This window comes from Trachymyrmex septentrionalis, unplaced genomic scaffold, assembly GCF_001594115.1.
Source record: "Trachymyrmex septentrionalis isolate Tsep2-gDNA-1 unplaced genomic scaffold, Tsep1.0 scaffold132, whole genome shotgun sequence".
In the NCBI taxonomy this organism is placed as follows: domain Eukaryota; kingdom Metazoa; phylum Arthropoda; class Insecta; order Hymenoptera; family Formicidae; genus Trachymyrmex; species Trachymyrmex septentrionalis.
In genome coordinates this window covers 1,091,792-1,115,187 of record NW_017304461.1, presented here as the reverse complement: position 1 = coordinate 1,115,187, position 23,396 = coordinate 1,091,792, and the positions used below count along the sequence as shown (strand labels likewise).

At 33.9% G+C, this 23,396-nt stretch overlaps 1 protein-coding gene across 15 annotated transcripts in view; it reads left to right on the top strand.

Annotated features, from left to right (window-relative positions):
- Window positions 1-22,602, top strand: part of LOC108757101 (phosphatidylinositol-binding clathrin assembly protein LAP) — a 36,458-nt gene extending 13,856 nt beyond the window's left edge. The window contains exons 2-19 of one of the 15 annotated variants that reach the window (XM_018501455.1): window positions 9,901-10,043; window positions 10,120-10,195; window positions 11,444-11,455; window positions 11,873-11,975; window positions 12,072-12,280; window positions 12,381-12,487; window positions 12,565-12,606; window positions 13,109-13,203; window positions 14,668-14,839; window positions 15,043-15,153; window positions 15,352-15,490; window positions 15,631-15,720; window positions 16,493-17,269; window positions 18,107-18,224; window positions 18,399-18,507; window positions 18,954-19,025; window positions 20,335-20,601; window positions 21,621-22,602. In XM_018501455.1, the coding sequence (XP_018356957.1) occupies window positions 9,901-10,043; window positions 10,120-10,195; window positions 11,444-11,455; window positions 11,873-11,975; window positions 12,072-12,280; window positions 12,381-12,487; window positions 12,565-12,606; window positions 13,109-13,203; window positions 14,668-14,839; window positions 15,043-15,153; window positions 15,352-15,490; window positions 15,631-15,720; window positions 16,493-17,269; window positions 18,107-18,224; window positions 18,399-18,507; window positions 18,954-19,025; window positions 20,335-20,592 (2,633 nt within the window). In that variant the 3' untranslated portion in view covers window positions 20,593-20,601; window positions 21,621-22,602. Of the gene's footprint in view, window positions 1-9,900; window positions 10,044-10,119; window positions 10,196-11,440; window positions 11,456-11,872; window positions 11,976-12,071; window positions 12,281-12,380; window positions 12,488-12,564; window positions 12,607-13,108; window positions 13,204-14,667; window positions 14,840-15,042; window positions 15,154-15,351; window positions 15,491-15,630; window positions 15,721-16,492; window positions 17,270-18,106; window positions 18,225-18,398; window positions 18,508-18,953; window positions 19,026-20,334; window positions 20,602-21,620 lie in introns of all 15 variants that reach the window. The other 14 variants (XM_018501460.1, XM_018501452.1, XM_018501453.1 and 11 more) reach the window with 14 other exon arrangements.
- Window positions 22,603-23,396: the final 794 nt, after the last annotated feature.

Here is a 23,396-nt window from a genome sequence, read left to right as displayed (position 1 = left end):
TATATATACACTTTTAGTTTTTTTATTTAGAGAATCCTAATTGTGTTATTATTTTAAATTTATTCAAAATATATATTCTAGTAAGTTCAATATTTTAATCGAGATTATTAAATTAAAACACACACACACAAATTCGATTCGCTTATATATCATATAAAGTCTTCGATAAATTTTGTAATCTTTTTCAAAAGAAAATAAACTCTTATTTTGAGTACATAATTGTGAATTTTTCTAAAATTTGCAATAAGCATATTTGAAGATTATATCAGAAATTATTGTTTGTTAAAGATTATCACTTACTTATTTAAAAGAAAAAGTTACTTAAAAGAGAAAAAGTAAATTGAGTAATCACTTTTCCTATAGCAAAATGTTTTTCTGTATGTAATGTGTTGCCGCATTTACATAAAGTAAATCGCTTTCATTCACGCCATCCTCATCGTCATTAATTTTGTCGTTAGACAAAAGACGCATGCACTTAACAAATTTTTTTAACTAACTGCATCTCTTCGGTTTTTTTTTGTCGGAAATGACCGAACAAGTTAATAGTAAATTCGGAGATTCCGCAGCGAACGATGGAAACAAAACGTTGCGAAAACTAAATGAGGTTCCGCTTTGGAATTCTAAGAATTCCGTTATAAGCGTTTCAATCTGCACACGTTATATCATAATACTATAATTTTCTTTACTTAATTGATACATATTTTACTCACAACTCCATATAAAAAATTATCGCAGAACTTTGTATGAAGTTTTTTCTATCGCTATCTTTTTGCAGAAATTAAGTCTGAATGTTACAAATAAAATTGAGATATATGAGACTGGAAGAATATAAGATCAGCCGAAGGCTCCTGTTCATTCACTAGCACTGTTTCAGATTGTGACGTCAGAAGTGAGAAAATACATAATAAAAATTCTTACAAAATGTATCAATATGGAAATATGTTTCCAATAAAACAACATTTATGCTATCGACAGAACTGTATAATATACCGAAAACTCTTCTTTTGTTTCGTTAATTAATAAATATACCTGGAAATGAATTATGCGTAACAGAAACGAAATAAGCTATGTTCATCATGCAGTTATGATAAATGTCAAATTAATAACGTATAGAAATAAATATGATTTAATTTCTCTTCAAAACAAGAAGACAGTTTTCTATTTGATAAGATATTTTATTGAATGCAATTGTTGTTTTACTGAAAAATATTTCTATTCAAATAAAGTTTACAAGAATTTTTATTGCGTTTTCTTATTTTTGATGTTACAATCTGAGATAGTAGGTATATACGTAGGTATATACGTAGTAGTGAGTAAAGAAAATATTATAAAAAAAATGAAATAAATAACAGATAGAATACGTTATTATTACGATTGAATTTTTAAACTGTCTTTTGAATAGAATATACTAGACAGATTCAATCACCATTGCTCCGAGACCCGCATTTAACGCTAAGTGCACTCGTATGTTTCTCAGTCTATCTTTCGGCCTACTATTATAACGCTGCGTTCCAATGCGTGAAAGAGGAAACGAAAAGGGAAACTTAGCTGCCGCGTTTCGCGCTCGACAATGTGGGATGTGAATACCTACAAATGTTGTGCGATCATATGTCGAGAGAATTCGAGCGTGTCGGAATATAAGTGTACCGTGCAGATTAAACTTACATATACTTATATGTAACCAGCAGTACAAATCATGCGCGCGCGAAAGGCCTTTGTGAACCGGAGACTGTTGATACCGAGAGCGAGGAACGAGAAGGAAGCCGGGACGAGTTAAAAAAAAAAGAAAAGGAGAGAGAAAGAGATAAATTGAATATACCAGGGACGAGTCGCGACCCCGGGAATTACAGCCGTGCGCCGAGAGAATCGAGGAGAAGGGCCGACTATACATTCTTAACTTCACGTTAGCACAGTTGACTGCAACATAAAGTCATCTTCTGCAGTAAAGGAAAATAGCGAGAGCCATCCACGGGGAATAGCTTACCGCACCTACCTAAATGTATTCAGAGGTAAAAATATTGTAGAGAAAAATATACATTTCCGCTTCCAGATCGTCACACACATCGATTTAGTTCCTTATCTTTAAGGACATATTTTTTGAAATAAAATTAAAACATTTAAAAAAATTACAGATTTTTTAATATTGCTTTTTAAATTAATATTAAAAGTTTGGTGATTTGGAACTTGGATAAAAAAAATTACCTAAGAAGTAGGTAGACACATGGAGAGAACGATTTTGCTTGAAGTATCTAAAATTTAGCTGGACACAGATCTGAAAATAATTTTGTTAGGTCATCAAAATAATTGCGTATTAATGTAGGAATCTCAAACTGAGGAGCAGTGTTACGTTCGAGCATCCTACATAATTTTTTTATGATTCAGACAAAATTTTCAAATTTGCATCTAGCTAACTTTTTAAATACTTTAGCAAAATTATTTCTTTTTAAATAATTATTAAAATAATTATTACGATAAAATAAGAAAACTTTCATTCAAATTATAAAATTTTATTGTTAAATGTAAATATTGACCTTATTGAACTGATTAATATGTATATAATATTCATTTTTATACCTGATTATATATCCTTAACATTCACGAAGATTATATAGTTATTTAATTTTACATATATTTCATCTTTTTACAAAGAGGATCTAGCTTGGCGATGCAATACATATTTAACTCCACAGCAACTTTAATGTTCCAGTACTGCGTTATTTCGTCAGAATTTTAATTGGATGCATAATTGAAAAGTTACTCATATTTAATGATATTTTACATCCAGTTATTATACAAACACGCTTATTGCATTTTAATTTATATTTGATAATACAATATTTCAATATTTTAATATCACGCAACGTTCTATCCATCGAAATGTTTCCTGAACAAAATTAGATTCCGGCTTCATGGAAAATATTCCATCAGAATTTCGTAGTGATTGGGAATATTCCGCACGTATCTGACGATCGGTACCTCAATTTCGATCGAGAGGCTCTGCGGTTTTCTCATTCGGCACAAGCTGCTTTTTGCAGTTCGTAACAACTGTAGCAATCGCTCGCGTTGCCGAAACGCGTTATCGCACACGCCCCCGTCCGCGTCTGGAGATATACATGTATTCAGTCGGTCAGTCAGTACGTGCACACCCCTTTAGCTTGCCTAGATAGCGATTGTGTTTTTACCAGCATACTATATACGCATTTAATATCCTCCTGTGATTTGCTAATCGTACGGTATTATCAGAGGATTTATTGTATAAAAGCTCTCTCTTTTTCTCTCTCTTTCTCTGCGTATTATCAGCTATATTTTCTGGACAAACGTGTACTCGTTGTGTCAGTTAAACATATTTTGTTCGCGACTGCTAAATTTCAAATATTTCACATTTAATACCTCCCTATTTATCAGAATATTAACGATATTTTTTTAAAATAGGTATATAAAGATAAAAATATAATAACTCAGCTGATATATGTGAATATCATTTGAGTTATTATCAGTGGATTGATAACATTAATATTTAATATTTTGCACAGAATTTTACACAGAATTATTAAATTTATACACAGAAAGGTTTTACTAAAGTATTTAAAGATTTAGTTAGATACAGATTTGTGGAAATAATTTATGTTTAGAATAATTATGTAGGATGTTCAACGCTGATTTCTAGAATATTTGTAGAAACTTTTGGAACTTTACTTACTTTTTGCAACATTGCTCATTATTTGAACATCCTACATAATTATTTTGATAGTTTTACAATCAAATTATTTTCCGATTTATATTTAGCCAAATGTTTAGAGATATCTCAGTAAAATCATTCTTTCTATATATATATATTCATCAGCTTTTTATCAGTTATTATGACTTAATACACGTTGTATAAAAGATAATTTTCTTCCTGTTTGGCAGGACTGCTTTTTTATATGATCAACGCTGATCTTTATCTGCTGTACATATTATACTGTTAGGTATCAAAAGATCAATGGTAATCCAATCCTTGAGTTAAATAACATTTTATTTTTAATTTCCAACGTATGTCAAAATGTAAATCGATCCATTTTTGTGGTTCCAAAGCAAACAACGTCCGTATTAACGTATGCACTTCGGTATGCACTTAATAAATAATAAATTAAATTTGAGTTAAATTTAGCACTTTTTGAATTAAATTATGCTTTAGTTAAATAATACATTTATTTTAATTGAATTAACATATTGAGTAGACGCAGTGGTAACTTCAACATGTAATTTAACTAAAGCAAATGTATTATTTATCTAACACCGCTAAAACCGCACCTGCCATTTTTGTCGCATCTGTTAATTCTTCTTTTCGAATTAATTTGGATTTGCACGTGGTGATTTTTGTGACTTCGTAAAAAATTACAAGTAATTTTACTTTTATGGTGACAACCTTCTCTCATAAAAAGCTAGATTTATCTTGAATCGCAATTGAGTTAATTTAAACTCGCGGTTCTAGTGTTAATAAAATATCTACTCAATAAAATTAACTCAAACAGGATATAATTTGACATTATAAGTTTAATTTTATGCGCTCGTCGAAGCCATAAAAATAAAGGGATATGCATCTCGTTTTTCATGAATCGGATGTCCTTTGAATGAACGTGTCTGCATTTTGACACTCAACAACGATGCGAACGCGGACGCTAAATCCGTCCGTGTTTGGGAGATTATAATTAGAATAGGAAACCTCGCAAGGTCGAACAACATGCTCGAGAGAGAGATCGCGTTTATTCATTGCAATCGCTCATACACCTTTTACATCTGATACGGACTGTAATTTTTGTTTAATATAATGATGTCTTGTAAAATGTCTTCATTACTGCTTGAACTTGCGTTTTTTGTTTACAGTTGAAATGAGCTGTTAAAGGACCTTGCACAAAACGTACGGAAAATGGGTCCCGGCTAATTTGACTGAAATAATGAACATTTTTTGAGTTATTGTAACATCAAATTCTGCAAAATCGCTGTTTTGGAAGAGTTTGATGTATAACTCAAAAACTGTTCATTATTTTACTTCGTGTCCATGGAGGCTTTTGATCAGGACGATCAAAACTACAACATATTACAAATTCAGCCAAATTAGCCGGGACCCATTTTCCCTATGTTTTGTACGAGGTCCTTTCCAAGTTGTACGAAATCTACTTTTTTCATTTATATTTATCTTTTGTATCTATATTTACCTTTTTCATTATACACTCATTAATTTTTTATTACTCTTGTTTTCCATATTAAGGGGTCTATTACTTTTAGATATCAAAGGAGCAATAGCCATCCAATCCCTTGAATTAAATAACATTTTGTTATTTTCAATTTTCATATGTGTCAAAAAATGTAAATCAATTCCTTTCTGTAGTTAGCTTTAATGTAAACAATGTTTATATTAACGTGTGTGCATAGTGAAGAAACTAATTTTAAGTCAAATTTAGTAAATTTTTTCAGTTAAATTATTTACCTAACACCATTGGTTTACTTAAATTAACGACTTATTGAGTAGAAACAGTGACGAGCTACATAGAAATGGTAAAAAATAACTCAAATTGGATATAATTCGACATAGTATTTAGAAGAAAAGAAAATAATTTGAAGAATTATTGAAAGAATAATCGAAAAGTTTAATTCTCATTTTTCTCCTCCTGTTTCTGGATGAAAGCTTAAATTAATGGGCGGATAATTATAACGTACAAATAATTTACCCTTTTGTTTGCAAGATCACTTTTCGCGTCAATTAGAGAAGCATCTCGCGATAACGTCGAATAGATTTATCGCGCACGATAATCATATATGGAAATGTTGCAATTCATAGAATAGCTGGGCTTTAATACTTGGCGCTGATTCACTGCTTCATTCGCGTTTATTCGGTGCCCCTTCGTACGCTCGCTCTTGCGTTGCACTTTCATTCCAAGCCCTCTCGTCGTGACTTCGATATTGCGGGATCATCGGTCGGTCGGGCGAGAGATACATTAAAGGCGTGGGAAACTATCCGCGGCGAAACATTGCTTAACTCCCCGTCTTTTTCGTCGTCGGTCATATAAACATAGTCTCTCCAGTGCGTAGACAAGATGCTCGGCAAATTATGAACAAGCGCGATATGAGTAGTTACGATATCGTTTAATTGTGAACGGACATGATTATACTTTCAACACTATCGTAGGTCAATAAGAATTCGTATTAAAATGTTACGTAAATATTAATTCATTAGTGTCAATGAGTAATTTTATTGAGAATTGCAATCAGATAAAGAATTTTTACAGACACAGATTTAGTGTACAAGTATTGAACATAATGGATTTGGAGCGCTACTACAAACTTTAAAATTCAAGCAGTTATAACGTCATTAAAAATTAACGAAATTTAAATTAAAAAAGAGAGTTTTAAAGCTTAATAAACTCTCTACTTTCGAGAAGTCACTATGCCTCTTGAGTTTTTATGAGTTTGATAATTTTAATATATAGGAAATTAAAGCTAGACAAACTGGGAAATTTAAAGTTTTTTCTACAAATTTTTTTAAATGATTTTTTTTTTAATATTTCTAAGATTTGTTGTTACTGAATTATCGCGGATTAAATAGGAGCATTTTTATTTTGATTGCTCGTAACTTTGTTAAAAATCATTGCATCACAATTCAAAAAACGGATTCTTAAAGCTGAAGCGTTACTCTATCGAATGATGTAATTGCCATTTTTTTTTTTTTAAGAACAGATGCAGACACGTTACAAATGAAGTAACATTATAAATTTTTGTTCCAATTCACAATATACATTCTAGTATTTAAAGTATCACATTTTTAAGTTGATTATAACGAGAATTTTATTAACTTATATACTACTGATAGATTTTGTTGAAGCATCTCAAAATTTAGCTAGATATAGATCTGAAAATAATTTTATTGAGCTATCAAAATAATTATGTCGGACGTTCAAACTGTTGCTAGAATGTTAAAACTTTGCAGCATTGTTCATACTTGAGATTCCTACATAATTATTTTATGGTCTAACAAAATTATTTTCAGATTTATATCTAATTAAATTTTCAAATAGTTTAGCATTCTTTCCGTGTATAAATTAAAAAATAGATTGACAAAAATTGCCATAAAATTATCTGTTGGCAGGAAATTTTTGGAAGTGTATATTAAATACATATCAATTTTTTATGGATAAGCTTGTACGTTTATTATTATGTTTTATTGATATTTTATGCAGAATATTACCTGCAGGATCATTTTTACCGTATTATCGACTCAATTTGGAGTAAATTTTTTTTTTTAGAAAAAATGCCTCTAATATATCTGAAAATTTCTGCTTGATCAAGCAATGTTTGAAAGAAAACGATGTTTTGCATCTTAATGTACGCCCATAGCAACCGTGTATCAAGTTTGTAACCGACGAATAATATGGACCACCGTGTCAATAATGACACCGAATATTGTCACGTTTGGAACCGATGACAACGCAATTGTTAACTTTATTATGCGGTATCGCCGTCCTTCTGATGTAGATCATTACTTTCGTTAATCAATCGCGATTGATGGATGTCGCATAGATTGCCGTCGTTCACTTCGTCGTCGTCGTCGTGTGGCGAATGACTTCATCGTCACGTAAGCTTTATCATCATGCCAGATTTCGGCGAGCTTCGAGTTCGGTACATGCAGGTCAGAGTTACCATCGTGCCACGGTGATCGATAGCATCGGATATTCCCATTTTTAGGTATGACGAAGGAAGCTTCAAATATCGAATTTTCACTTGTTCTTAGACGACACATATTTTAGGACAGAATTATGTAATTAATAAGACAGATTGATTCATTGTATTTAACCTGTATTATTGTAAGACAGAATATCTCATTTTATGTGTCGTAAATACAATCCATATTTTAGGATAGAATTGTATAATTAATAAGGTAGAATATCTCATTTTACATTGTTGTAAATATAATTATAAATTAAAAGGAAATTTTACATTACACTAATTCAGATGTGCGCGATCAAAATATAATGTTTCTCTTTGATTTTTTATTTTTAAGTCTTCTGTGGGTTATCGTAGTTTATCATGCTGGGTCACGCCTGTATATGACAATTTAATGGAATTATATTATGAATAAAAGATATTAAATTCTTTTATTAATTATTGTAATTCTTCCACGCTTATCAAGCGTGTTATTTGCTTTTGAGATTAATTGCTGCGGCAATAAGCTACAATTGTAATTAAAAATAAAGATCGTAGATTGTGATTATTAAATCACTTGGTTTGCTACGCATATGTTGATAAAATGCGAAATACGAAGAATGACAACGAGAATTATGCGAATGCTGAATCATACGAGTCTTTTGAATCATCTTTGAATATCTGAATCATCCGAGTGTTAAAAAATGCAGCTGGACATTCCATCTTTTTTAAAAAAAGGTTTACCTGGAATCGTGTTGATATCTTGCGATCATAAATCCTGCAATTATGAATTAAGGATGTATTACATGTATTTTTTGATGAAATGAAAAAATTATAAAAAAATTAGCCATTTTTCTGTATTATATTTGTGAAAGTGAAAAGTTTGACAGCGATTTAGAATCTGGATTAAAAATTATTCCAATAGGAAGTTTATTAAAAAAAAGTCTGTAAATTAGAAAATTTTTATTTTAATTATAAAATTGTATTATTATATATTCAGTTAAAAATAAATGCTAATATTTTTTTCATTAATCTGAAATTCTTATACTTATATTGTTTTTTATTAATTACCGACATTATACACAAGTTTAAAGGGTTCTTGAAATAAAAGATAATTTACAGCAAATGCTATACTTATATCTATTTTTGAACTAAAATATTGAATAATGAAACATATTTAAACACAATTAAAATTGCTAAAATAATTAAAATTATCCCGCCGCATCTTTTCTTTCTTTCATTTTCGAGTCACTGAATCGGTTGGACCACTTCACCATAGCATCCGTCTGCATCTTTTACTTGCTATGATGTACCTTTTTGTTCGCCTTACGCTCAGAATTCAAACTGAATCGAGATAAAAAGCGGTCGATGATTTTAATTAATGACTTAATTACACTTAATGTGTTACGCTAGGCAGCTGTTGTTTTATTGTACTCGCGATTCAAAATTGATTTGCTTTTACCTCGCACTTTCACGTATATAATTGCTGAATGTTTCCATATTGTACTAACGGACATGTATACATTGTTAAATATCAAAGGAACAAAGCTAACCCAAAATCTCTTGAATTAAATAACATTTTGTTATTTCATGTGTAGCAAAATGTAAATTAATTAATTTCTCTGGCTGAATTGCTTAATTTCAAAGTAAACGTTATTAATGTATGTACTTACTAAAAATAACAAACTAAATTTGGATTAATACATTTTACTAGTTAATTATTTAACTCCATTATTTTAATTAAGTTGATGACATATTGAATAGGAAGAGTGGCAATCTAAAAAAAATTATTAAAAATTACTCGATTTTTGGTAGAAACATATTTATAAATTCATAATTTCAAATTAGATATAATGAATGTATTAAACATTATGAATTTAGCAGTGTAGAGAAGAGATACGTGTCTATCGTAACCGTGACTTGAAATCCGAGGTAAGGGGAAATGAGGCGTTTACGAGAGATTCTCACAATACGATAGCGTTGTCGCCAGTGATGGCTATGAATCATATATATGTAAATTACGTTGTAATCTTATAAGGTGGAGGTCAGTGCCTCTCATTGTAGCTTATACTGGACGCGAAGTTTCGCACCGTATCTGCATGTCGTTTCCTCTCGAAGTTGAAATCACACACACGAAAATCGCATTCTTATCTCCGGAAATAATACTTTTAAGATGGACTTGGATTCGCCAAAAAATAAACTCTTTCTCTTTTGTTTCAGATTTAATTCATTGCACCAATGAACCGAATGTTTCCATACCGCAGCTCGCTAATCTCCTGATAGAACGCTCACAGATTGCAAACTGGACGGTAGTCTTTAAGGCCCTGATCACCGTGCATCACATGATGTGCTATGGCAACGAGGTAATTACCTTTCGGGCGCTGGTCTAATTTGCGAGACGTTCCGTATATTCTTTTGAAATGATTTTTCTATTTACAGAGGTTCACGCAGTATCTCGCGTCCAGCAACAGCACGTTTCAACTCAACAATTTCCTCGACAAGAGCGGCGTACAAGGTGATTATTTTGTAAATGATCGTTTTAGCGAGGCTTTGCGTTCTTCTTGGGATACCACAATATGTTCCAGAATTGACAAACGCCAACGATACGGAGCATTATCCTTTACGAAATTCGCTGAGAGAAAAAAATGGTCATAATTACCATAATTTAACTATAATTTACGGTCATTTTTGGTGCCCACTATATATTTTATGGTAGAACTATAAACATAATTATTATTACTAATGTCGGTACGCTCAGCAGAAAAAGTAGCTTTGCAACTGCAGTTGTAGGATTCTTTAATATAATTGGTTATATTTAGTGAGGAATTTTAAAGGCAAGAATTATCTATATTAAAGATCTTACAGTTGCAAAATTATCTTTTCTACTAAATGCAGTCAATATAACAGTAATGACTATAAAAATGAATTTCTCAACCATTATTATTTTATTATACAATTACAGTGACAATACCAAACATTTTTCTCAGTGTGATATGAATAATGTTACGTTATTTGTTGGCATCTCGTAAATTTAACTTATAAAAGAATAATTATCATTTTAAAATAAGATAAAGTTACAAACAAATATAAACATTTTGTTAAAAATTTTAATTTTTTACAAAGGATAATTATTCTTCGAACTCCGTAAAGAAAATGGTGTCGTATCTAAAAAAAAAACTAATCTTTTAACCAAATTTGGAAATGCGATTAATCTGGGAAAATTAACGTTCATCTTGCGTATTAACAAAACCATTGCGATATAAACTCATCGCAACACGATGTGCACGGCTTTCTCCACTTCTGCCTAAAAAAATTGTAGACATTCAGTCATCAAAAGACTCAAGTGTCAATAATCGAGCGAGCTGATTTGATATGCACGCGTCGCACAGAAAATTGCAACACGCCGTAATTTGAATAGCCGATCGCGAACATCTCGATTCTATGTCGAGAACTTGTTTACAGAAGATCTAATTTTATTCACTAATTGGAGATCGTTAAGCGTAATGTTAATTGAATGTTACATCAATCGATAGCAATTATTGAATTGTTTAAATAATGATTACAAATTAAACAATACGAAACGGTACTCTTCTGTTCTAATTATAAATCTTTTAAAAAATTTCTATACTACTGATTTTCTCGCATTGCGTAGCTATTATCCGTATGGGAAATGCAAATCTTTCTCTTTTCCATGTATCTATGGCATCTATGTGTACGATTTACTAACCTGGACTAACTTTCTATCTCTTTGGGCATGAAGCAGGAATACGCGTGGGTGAGTTCTAATCACAAACGTCCTTCTCATTTTACCATTAATGGTACTCATTAACCATGCTTCATAGTTCTATATATGTGTTCTAACTTTGCGAGAATACAAGAAATTAATGTATATTTATGATATTATGATAGAACCTAACTGTTAATCTATGTATGTACCAATTGATGTGTATTGATAATTACAACCAAATACTATAAATATATGATTAGACTTACAAGATGTTTGACAAAATTATAGTTTCCAATCGGCGCTGCACGCTTGTATAACTTTATGAAATTAATGCAATCGCACCGGCGACTTTCTAATTTCACTTTTACGCATTGTTGCGTGGCGATGCCTATTAGTGCTTTTGTTGTATTTACGGTATTTATTTTGAATACAAATGAGTAATTATCGTTCTGTTCTGTGCATCAGGATATGACATGTCGCCCTTCATCAGGCGCTACGCCAAGTATCTCAACGAGAAGGCTCTCTCCTATAGGACGGTAGCGTTTGACTTTTGCAAAGTAAAAAGAGGGTACGTATTGAGAACATTTTTTTCTAGACCACTTGAAATTTTATCTCGCTGTATTTAACGAGAGAATTAACCTTCGTTGCGTAATTGACATTGCAGGAAGGAAGACGGCACTCTACGCACAATGAATGCCGAGAAACTCCTGAAAACTTTGCCGGTACTGCAGTCGCAACTTGACGCACTGCTGGAATTTGATTGCACGGCTAACGACCTCACGAATGGCGTCATAAACATGGCCTTCATGCTCCTCTTTCGAGATCTTATCCGATTATTCGCCTGTTATAATGATGGCATCATTAATCTGTTAGGTAATGCTATTCAATAGTCTCTTTTTTTATGGCAAGAAATGCATATTCAAAGACTCATGAGAATAGATCAATTAATCGGATGATTATGGTAACCTTCCAGAGAAATATTTCGACATGAACAAGAAACAATGTCGGGATGCTTTAGATCTTTACAAGAAGTTCCTTATACGCATGGACAGGGTCGGGGAATTTCTGAAAGTTGCGGAAGTAAGTTATACGATCTGTATGTGAAAGCAATCAATGATGTTAAAGATAGTTATTGCACATGTTTCGTTTCTTTACAGAATGTTGGTATCGATAAAGGAGACATACCAGATCTGACGAAGGTACGTGTGCTTAAAGTTTATTATCTCGCTATCTCGCTATATTGTTTAGAATAAAAGTTTGTTCAATTGTCTTTAATTATCGGTTTGAGGAACTATTAACAATGAGTGAGCGAAAAAACTAATATTTAACCGATAAAGTATGATAATATTTTCATTTGTTTCTTCCTCTTACATTACTGACAGGTAATAACATCTCTGATTATATTATTTTAATGAGGTAGAGTTAGTGTGGCATAGTATAGAGCAGCATAGATAATTGGGCGATATTTATTTTGGGAGATTTTGTGAGCCAATTACACTGGTTTTTTTTAATTATGTTTTTTAATACGTGCGTATTGAAAAAAGTAGTATAATGAAGGTGACAAATTCTCCTAAATAAATGCATGTATTTTAGCGGAGAGAAATCTCTTCTAGACTAAATATGCACAGCTAAATTTTACTTTGCACTTAACTGAAAAACTTTAATAACGTTCTGTAAATAATGGACAAATGATTTTTTTAGGCACCGAGTAGTTTATTGGATGCCTTAGAACAACATCTCGCTTCCTTGGAAGGAAAGAAGGGCTCCGCCGCGAACACGCCAACGCAATCAGCAAGGTATGCCGACTTTTTCCATTTATTCGACTCATTTAAGTCTCATATAACAATCGATGTAGGGATAACTTAAAATTTCCTATGTTGAATGCTATTGAAATCGATATACTTGATCTCCCTCTCTATATACTTCCCGAAAGTCCATCGTTTTCGTCTCATTGTTCTTTCATATCCGATAATCAAAGACACGTTCTTCTACACATCTTTACAAGCTTTTTAAGCTATGAGTATTTAAATATTACGTTTATTGCACATGCACATGTAACAATTATGACACAGGATTACGTTCCTTTATTTCGAATACGATAAGTTGATTCATTGATCATTTTATATTCATAAAAATACCGTCACTTTTTATTTTTCTTAAACAAATGTTACAAAAGGTTTTGGAAGATAGTACTATCTTTGGATATATTCTCTATTTGAATAGTTATCCAACTTGTAAAATTTGTCGAGATGGTATCCCCTGGATACAAGGTTATAATTTTCTCTGATATTTAATATTTAGTTATAGAATATTCAATTTACGTTTGTATCCTGACCTATTTTAGGTATCCATGCTATGCTCCTAAATTTGGTATTCAATTTTTATGTATATGTGTGTGTGTTTCTCACTGAAACTGTAAATATAATTATTGCGCTATCTAATCTCTATCGCTCTTGTATACTGCATGAATTTACGATAATGTATTTAGATAATTGACGTGTTTCCCTATAGTCTATTGATTATCGAGCATGTGCTATAATAAATCGTCAATTGAAATTAATAATATTGACGATTTAATTTTATTGCCTAAAATTTAATAACGAATAATGTTAATTGATGGCTATAATAGTAAAATTTGTTGGATACGAAATGGCATTTATTGTAATAAATATTTAACTCATTGAAGTATACAATCAGTGTTAAAATAATAATAACATTTTAATGCACATATATATTTATCTCGCTTATTATCGTAGTAAATTCACCATACTTATAGTATGCTATTGAAAAATGAACAATTTCTAAATCAATATGTACTGTGTAATATAATTTGTTTGAGTATACACAAGCTTGATGCCATGTTTCACTACAAAATATAGAACACCTGTAAATGCATATATGTATATTAGGAAATTTAGTAAAAAAAGAAATGTAAAAGAAGAACGAAAGCGTGTGAGAAAGAAGAGAGAAAAGGAGTGTGTATGCGTGCGCGAAAGAGAGAAAGGATGCATGCGAGCGTGCGAGTGGTAATGCACACTATGCATTTTTACGCATTGTTACATCTATACGTACTACACCGTTTGTTTTTTGTTTTTTTGTTTGTCTCTTCTCCTTTGTTTTCAATTATCAATTTTCCTTTACGCTCCTTTCTCTCTCTCGCCACATTTTACGAACTCGCTGAAACGGACCTTCCGTATTCTTCTTGTCCGTCCTCTTTTCTCCATCCATCGACACCACAACATCCTATCATCGCCCAAAAGCAGCAATAGAACCAATGTAAAGTCGGGAGTGTCCGCCCTGTCTTCCACCAGTAACGCGTTCGGAACAGCAGCCAGCAATGCGCGGCTCGAGCAAACCGGGAATGGCCATATCGACGAGGCGTTGCGACAGCAAGCTCTCGCGGAAGAGGAAGCTGCCATGAATCAATACAAGGTACTAGTTCGCGCAAAGTATTACTAATTAAAATGAGAAACAAAGCTGTGACAGATGGAAAAATTTTAGATTGCGATGCTACTATCATTTTAACGTATCAATTTTCTATTTAAGTTTTAGATATTTGTTTCATTTCAATTTCTTCTTCGATTGCGATTTCCTGCATATAAATGTTATATTAATTTCTAATGTATATGTTGCAGGCAAAAGTACAATCGCCGTCAAGTACTAGCACGAATCCCTTCCTCAGTTCGCCAACCAATAATGCTAATCAACCGATTGTGGACTTGTTTGGTGCAACAGCCGAGAGCCAGGTACGTCTATGTCTTTCATTTGACAACTGGTCTGTTCTTTTCAACTGAATTTTTTGCGTTCATCTTTCCACTTATTTTTTCTACAATGGAGAGAAAAGTATGAAAAACGAACGATTATTATACAAGAAATTCAACCAAAAAGAACTGATCTAAGAGTGATTCCATTTGAAGCGAGCTAATCAATTGTTATAACAACAGTCGTCTCAAAAGGCATCGGATGATCTACTGCAACTTGCGGGCAATCCGTTCGCGAACATGTTCGGAGCACAACCACCTACAGGAACGACGCAACCCGCCGCTCAGATGCAGAACAACATGTGGATGACCAACGGTACTGGTGAGCACGAGCACTTAAAAATCGATATAGTCTCAGTGATCATCGCTGCTTCTCTCGTCACCGCGCTTGTTTATGATATTTTTCCCCCTTTTATTTTAATTCATTTTCTTTCATTTTTCCATTTTCTTTTTTTCTTTTAGGTTTCGCGCCAACTGCGCCACCAGCAAATAATAACTTTGTTACAGATAATAGTTTTTCCTCCGTATTCGGAAATCAAGATCAGCAATCCAGTAAGTGCTTCACTAGCGAAGTAGACATATAAAACGGGATTATATTATACAAACACATTCACACGATTGAAAAATTCCGTTTACTTTTATTTTCTTTTTCTCTGCCAGTCTTTATACATCTCTCTTCTTCTTTCTATCATAGAACTTTTGCGGTCATTTTTATAATATCTTTTGCATCATACATCTTATACATTTTTTAGATACTTAGTACGCCTGAGCAATCACACTTGCTGTTTAACGCTATAGGCAAAGATGTACCGGATGAAGCAGCGTTTATAAACAGCGTTTATAGCTACAAAAACAGTTTTGTTGCAATAATAGTAATGGCAGTTTAACAAAATGTTTATTTTGCAATTATTGGACGTTGTCTTCGTGCTGATTTTATTGTATTTTTAGATTCAAAGGAATAATCCTATCTTAGCAATTTCTATCTATCGATGAAAACTTCAAATCGTTGTAAAATAAACATTCTCTTGAACACACGATCAATGATAATTTACTTTCTTTTTCCATTTTTTTTTATATTGTGGCTACTAATAAGCGCTGGTTATTCGATACATTTTCCAAATGCAATGTTGTCGCGCGACATTATAAAAGAATGCAGCCGAGCTACATTGCGTTAACATTGTATTTGAATATTTCTTTTTTTTTCTTTAATTAACGTATTAACGGGTGACGGTGTAACAATTGCAAAATATTTTACATTATTACTTCGTCCGGGCACGAAAGAGGAGGAAGCTAACTTATGCACCTTGATCACTTTCTGCGCAAGCTGGCGCCCCAGGAACGGCCGCGTCCGTACCTAATCCCTTCATGTCCGATTTCCCGTCCCTCGGTACCACCGGCAGCCAGCAGGCGACGAACGCAGGCGCCTTCGGGCTCTTCGATCAGAACGCCGGCGGCGTTGTTGGCGGTGAATCGGTGCAAGCAGTGCAGACGGGAACGGTAGCAGCCGGAGACCTTTTCAGTGCCGGTCAGACGGATCTCTTTGGGGGTGACGGGTCCGCCGCCGCGATGAGGACCCCCGCAAACGGCGGCGACGGGGATGCTGCGGCGGCCGAGGTGGTGGCGTCGGCGGCGCCTTCAGTCGCCGGCAAGACATCGTCCACGGCTACGCCGCCACCTAGACCACCGCCACCCGCGACCGCCGTTGCTGCCGCGAACGGTGCCGCACCGCGTGCACTGTCTCCGACACACGGAGCGTCACATGGTAGGCCAGCGATGGCAACGGCGGCAGCGGCCCCGGCCTCTTCTGCTGGCAAGAGCGCTTTCGATGATCTCAACGACAGTATCCGTATGGCACTGGGTGGGTCTCCGTCGCGGCCAGCACCCATGGTTCAGCAGCAGCAAGCTGCGATGATCGCCCAACAGCAGCCGTTGCAACAACAAATGCCGCCGGCTGCGGCGACGGGTGCCGGTATGTTCGGCATGAATGATCCTGCGACCGGGCAACCCATGATGACCGGTGCGCCGATCGTCGGCTATGGTATCCCTACCCAAGCCCAAGTCCCCGTGGGGTACGGTTCGCCGGCAAAGCAGCCGATGTCAGGTGACGGGAATGCCTAAACTAATCCACGCCAATAGCATGATAATCGCACTCGCTGTACCCTGCCGACTTAAGTCTTTCTTTGTTTTTCATTTTTTCTCCTTTTGGTCTGATTGCGTCGCGATATTGCATCCTAAATAACGTGAAAGTCTAAAAGGTATCTAGAAAAACATACAGATTTTTAAAAGATAATCTTCAGATATCTACGAGATGTCTCTTGGACTTTTGTGTTGTCAAGGAATTGCTTTTTCAATTTATATATATTGCCCGATCAGCAAGATATATTAAGTATTTACACTTAAGCACGTGAGAGCATTAGATAATTCTGATTAATTTTAACGTTTTCACGAGTAGATAAGCATGCCTGTGTTATTTATAACATTCTAGACATCGCAAAAATTATTGAAGAAAAATAGACTAGATTACATCACTTTTTGCTTAAGTATATTCATAAAACACGATAACCTCTGATCGTTATTTTTTTTCACACATAATTTGCAATTCAATTTGTTTACAACAATTTGCATGTTCGTGACTTTAATTGTACAATATACATAATTCTTATTTTAAGTTATTTTGTTTAGAGAATTTACAGCACGCTGTTATAGAGATTTTAATAACGGTTTTGAATCCTTTAAGATTAAATCCTTTTATTTTATCAGGAAATACATTTAGTAATTATGCTTAATTCTATAAATTTATAAATTTATATAAACTTCGCGATTTATTTAAAATTTTAATTTTATATCTGTATCTTTGCTCGACGTTATAAATATTGCTTAGGAATTTTGACAATGTGATGCTATGTCTACGAGTATCTTGAATTTCATTTCATTTCAGCAGGGCAACCGGTCGGTGCAGCCAACACCGGCAAGGTCCTTACTGGAGATTTGGACAGCAGCTTAGCTAGCCTTGCACAAAACTTGACCATCAATAAGAGCGCACAGCAGCAAGTTAAGTAAGTATGATCACATTTTTATTTATTATGAGCGATTCGATTTCTAGGATTATGCAAATTTTAATATATTTATGAGAATGATAATAGATTCATATAAATAATTCATAGAATGTTTCGAAGTTGAGTTTATGTAACATATGAAGCGACGAATTGATAAATATTTTTCTCTTGCAGAGGAATGCAGTGGAACTCCCCGAAGAATGCCGCGAAAACGGGTGGTCCAGCCGGCGGATGGTCACCACAGCCAATGGCGGCTACTACTGGTGCTGGATATCGGCCCATGGTGAGCCTTTCTATTTTAGTTGTCGTAAAGTATCTTCCGCATGTTTCTTCTGATTGTCAATACACCAAAACACACACGTACACACCCACTATTTTTATGCATTATTTTCAAAGAATCGGTCCCACAATAAAACTCGATTATTCTCATTCAGAATTGTAGATTATTACTTAGTTTGTTCCTTACGGTATCATTTCAATTTTACGTAGGAATCCTACGCGGACTAGTAAATTATTTTAGCTTGTTAGCAATCTGTTAAGTACATAGCATTTTCGTATCTTTAGCTAGACATATTAAGATGTAAGTTTATCATTAAGCCGTCTCGTCCGCCATGGGACTCTTCTGCTCTCTTCGTAATATCGTAACGACAATTTTCTCGTCAATTAGCACCGTTTAGGTGAGTGCGTTTTGCATGCACAGCATATGGCATGTTATTGACTATGTTGCAGGGCCAAGGAATGACGCAACTGCTACCTACGAGCACCACGACTATAGCTTTCCCCTCACAGCCAGCGATGATGGTAAGTCCTACGATCGCGAACGTCTTTGTTTCACATGCAGCTAACGAGATGTTTAACTTAATAAAGCACCAAACTCATCTCACCTCATCGGATCACGAGTTTCTGTACACAAGAATAAGCGTATGATAACACGAATTGTCACTAACTCACTCTGTCAATAATGACAATCGTTGTACAAATCGTATAATGACTTTTATTTCACGTGGCAAAGCGACGAATCGTCAGAAGATGACAATCCGATTCGACATCTCATTTCATTTCCTCGCATTATGTGCTTATGCATCGATATGTACTTTTAGCGCACGTTTCAAGAATGTAGTAGACAGTACTTTATCGCAGTTATTTATATTCCTATAGATTGATATTCAGATTTATTTCCCCCTATACTTGGCTGTAATTTGCTTGCGGTGTTAATCTCTAGATAACATAGATAAGTTTTAGGATTATACAAAGCGCGGTCGTGTATAAATATTTATTACACCGATGTACAGGTAACATATATTAGAATAGATACTATTCTATAGATAGATATTACACTATATTTCCTGCGAGAAAAACGTCGCAAATATAAAAAGAGAATTGAGGAAGAGACTGGTCTTGTTAGAAGAAAAAAAGTATTTATAATATATATTTTATCTTATAGATTATGTATTTGTGATGACATTTCTTTTAAAACTAATGGTTGCTATTGTTTTCAGAGTAATCTATAAGATAAAACAAGAAGAAATCTAACAAGGAAACCATCGGAACCGTCTCTCACTGATTTTAATAGACTTTGGATATATTCTAAATTCTAAAGCCTCAGAAGTAGTAATCTATATTTTTTGTCTGTTTATATGAAGGATTGAAACAATCCCTGTAAGTAAGAATAAATTAAAGTATTTGATATTTTCAAAAAATGAATATGCAATTATATTAAAAGCATAAAATATCATAAAACTTTCGATGAAACAATTTTTATATCTCTCAGTTTTAAAGATATTCGCTATAAATGAAAAAAAAATCCATTTTTTTCAAGAGATTATTTCAAATCTTGAGATAAGCAGATAAAAAATATGAGTTTAATATTTTTTGATACTTTACAACACATATAAACCTTATCAAAATTAATGAAGAACAATTTCGATGTTTCCCTTTTAAGTATTTTTCTTTTTTCCAGCTATTGCTTAAATTTCAATTGTTTACATAATGTAAAAATAATCGATCGGACTAATCGTTATTTTAACATTAAGGAAGACGTTAAACTTTCGCAGGCACACGCTTCCTTTTGTACATATATCTCATTTCTCTCGCTCTCTGGTGTCTGTAGGGTATGCAAGGTATGCCGATGGGCATGCAGGGTATGCAGGGTATGCAGGGTATGAGGCCGATGATGTGTACTATCCCAGGTGCTTCCGCCGCCGGTGGCGGTATGATGGTTGCGGGAGGAGCTGCGCCCATGATGGCCATGCCCGGCGCAAATCCTATGATGGCCGGTCCTAATTTGCAGCAACAACAACCTCAACCTGCTGCAGCAGCTCAGCCACAAGGCAATGCTGTCCAACTCGATCCTTTTGGTGCTCTGTGAAGGGATTAGGTACCTACCTTCACTTATCATTCTGTGTGTCGTGTCGTTGCTGAAGATGTCGTGGCGTAATAATAGAATGATCTGTGATAAGGAACGTGTGCCGACTAAGGATAATACGACAATCTGTAACTTTGACGGATAATCAAAACTGAATTTCCTTCCTCCATTTTATCGAGGAATCTCGAGAATAGCTTAGTATATATAATTTTATTAAATTCTGTTTAGGCAAAAATTGGATCTGTGATGGTGTAATTTTATGTAATTGTATATTTTACTTCTTAAATTTGAATTTATTGCATTTTTGTACAAGTCTTATATTTCTTTTTAACAGTTTGAATGGGTGTCGCTCTAATGCTGGAGATTAATAATGTACAATAATCTTTGTAACTTATGTATTTGTGATTAATAACAGGTGTCTTGTAACATTCAACTCTTCGAGATTTTCGAATTGTTAATCTTAAAGATAATCTATAATTCGAAATTAGAAAATTTTTTTAATTTATGTGTTGAATTTATTATAATATTGTTATTTTTACATTACACACACGCACACGCGCGCGCGCGCGCGCGCACACACACACACACACACACACACACATACGCACATTCAGTGAGTACCTTTCCCAAAGCTGTAAATTATTAAATTTCATAGTATGCGCATTTTTGTATGAAGATGATATAATTTTTATTTTGAGTAAATGTTTTTTGTATTAAATTATATAAATATAAATCTTATATCTAATTCTATTTTAAATTATGGATTGTCTAAAATGGACTTTACAATGGACGAAACTTGATTGCTTCGTGTTACTAATAATGCACACGTTTACCTTTTCTCTATCATTGCGCAGCATTATCATCAATCTGTTCGACGCAAAGAAAAGGAAAACATTTCAAGATTAATCCTTTCCCTGTAAATATCGATTATTAATGACTAAAAAATAGATTAAGTTATTAAGTTAAATAATTTTTTACGTAACATGACATTCCATTTTTATACTAAAGCTGATTATAAATGACTGTTTCAGGATTCCAAATGGAATTAAGAAGAACGAAGCAACATTTTGTAAATACCATGTAATATGCCTAGAAAGAAAAGAAACAAAGCTAATGTATCCTGCTTTTTTCTGTTAGGCCCAATCAATCTTGAATCATTGATTGTCACTCGAATCGTCTCACTATAAATAGGAGTCGTAAATTGTATCATACTTCCTGTAATATGCTCGCTGAGTATGCAACACGTGTTATTCCGATATAGCGTCCTTTCCACGAGCATTAGCAAAAGTTAAATGTTGTTTAAGTAAATATCTGTCTACTTTTTTATGCAAAAAAAAGGGGACAAATTGAGTCTGAATTGCGCGTAGACAGGGCGCTTTTCTTCGCCTTGAAGTCCCGTAGCCGGGCATAATTATGTAGCTTAGATGAGAGTTGTTCGAAACGCGAATTGCGTTTAGAATGACACGAACGTACGTTGAATTTTCCTGGTGAGGATTAACTGTGATAGTACTGCGCCGTGTGCCGCGCTGAACAGTTTTTCTTCGTTGACACGTCGAGTAAGCCTATTATCGAAGAGATGCATTTTCTAAGTTCGATGAAACATTTCCGTAATTACGTAGCGATATTTAGATATGACTTAGTTTTTACATGGGGGGGAGAGAGAGATTGTGTATCCGATAGAGAGATCGGTAAGAACGCATTCGAATATGGTGAAGACACTTGGTTCGTCATGGTTCTAAACGTATTCGCGTTAGATTATATACACGTAGCTGACGATTGCACATACCAATGCCCGCGTTAAAGGCGCAAGACCGAAAAAATCGAAATAAAAATCACATCGGCATATCCTCTTTTATTGTAATATAGTATATATATATATATATATATTGTTGTGTGAATGTACGGATATGTAATTTCGGGATGATGCGAGGAAGAAAGAAAGAGAAAGACAGTTTCGAGGAAATTCTTTTATCGAAGTATTAAAATATAATATTAAATACGATAAAATATTACACACACAATATAAATATATATATATATATATATAAAATATATATACATATATATATATACACATACATATATATTTATAGGAAGAACAATGAAACGAATAGATGGACTTATTAAATGTTCTTTATCTGTATACTGTTCGTGGATATCTTAATTAGATAGATAACGAAGTACGTTAAACGAGTAAAGCCAGAACGCTGATGCAACGCAATTACGAATACAACGTGAATCTACAAGCACGGTACTATCGATGTAGTCAATATCCAGTTGCAAGCGTTCTGTTTTGGGATTTTGTCGGTACATCCTCGATTCCCGTCAAATTATAAATGTCATAACTGAATACGATGAAACTCTATCGATATATAGCGTGTATATTGTATAACCGATTGATTATTTATCCGCGGTTGCTCGAATTTGGATCTGAACTGCGGCCGAAAAAGGAAAGGGAGAGAGGCAAGAGAAAATTTATAGTCCATGTAGCAACGATATGTATGCAGCGTGTGCAGTGCTAGTCGACAGAAAGCCCATTGTAAAAGATTGCAACAAGACACAATTTTTGCGAGCGATTGACCAAATTAAATAGTATATGGTAGGTGATCTTCGATTTTCTCGTTAGAGCGATATTTTTGTTTCGGCTTCGCACATATCTCGGATAGTGATTATCAGTCGCGGATTATCGCATGTATATGTTCTTGCCTTTGATATTGTTTATGTTTTCTTTCCTGTTCTCCTATTTATTCTCTTTATGCTACGTCTTGCGCGAGAGAGGATTGATAAGACCGATTTTTCCAATGCCA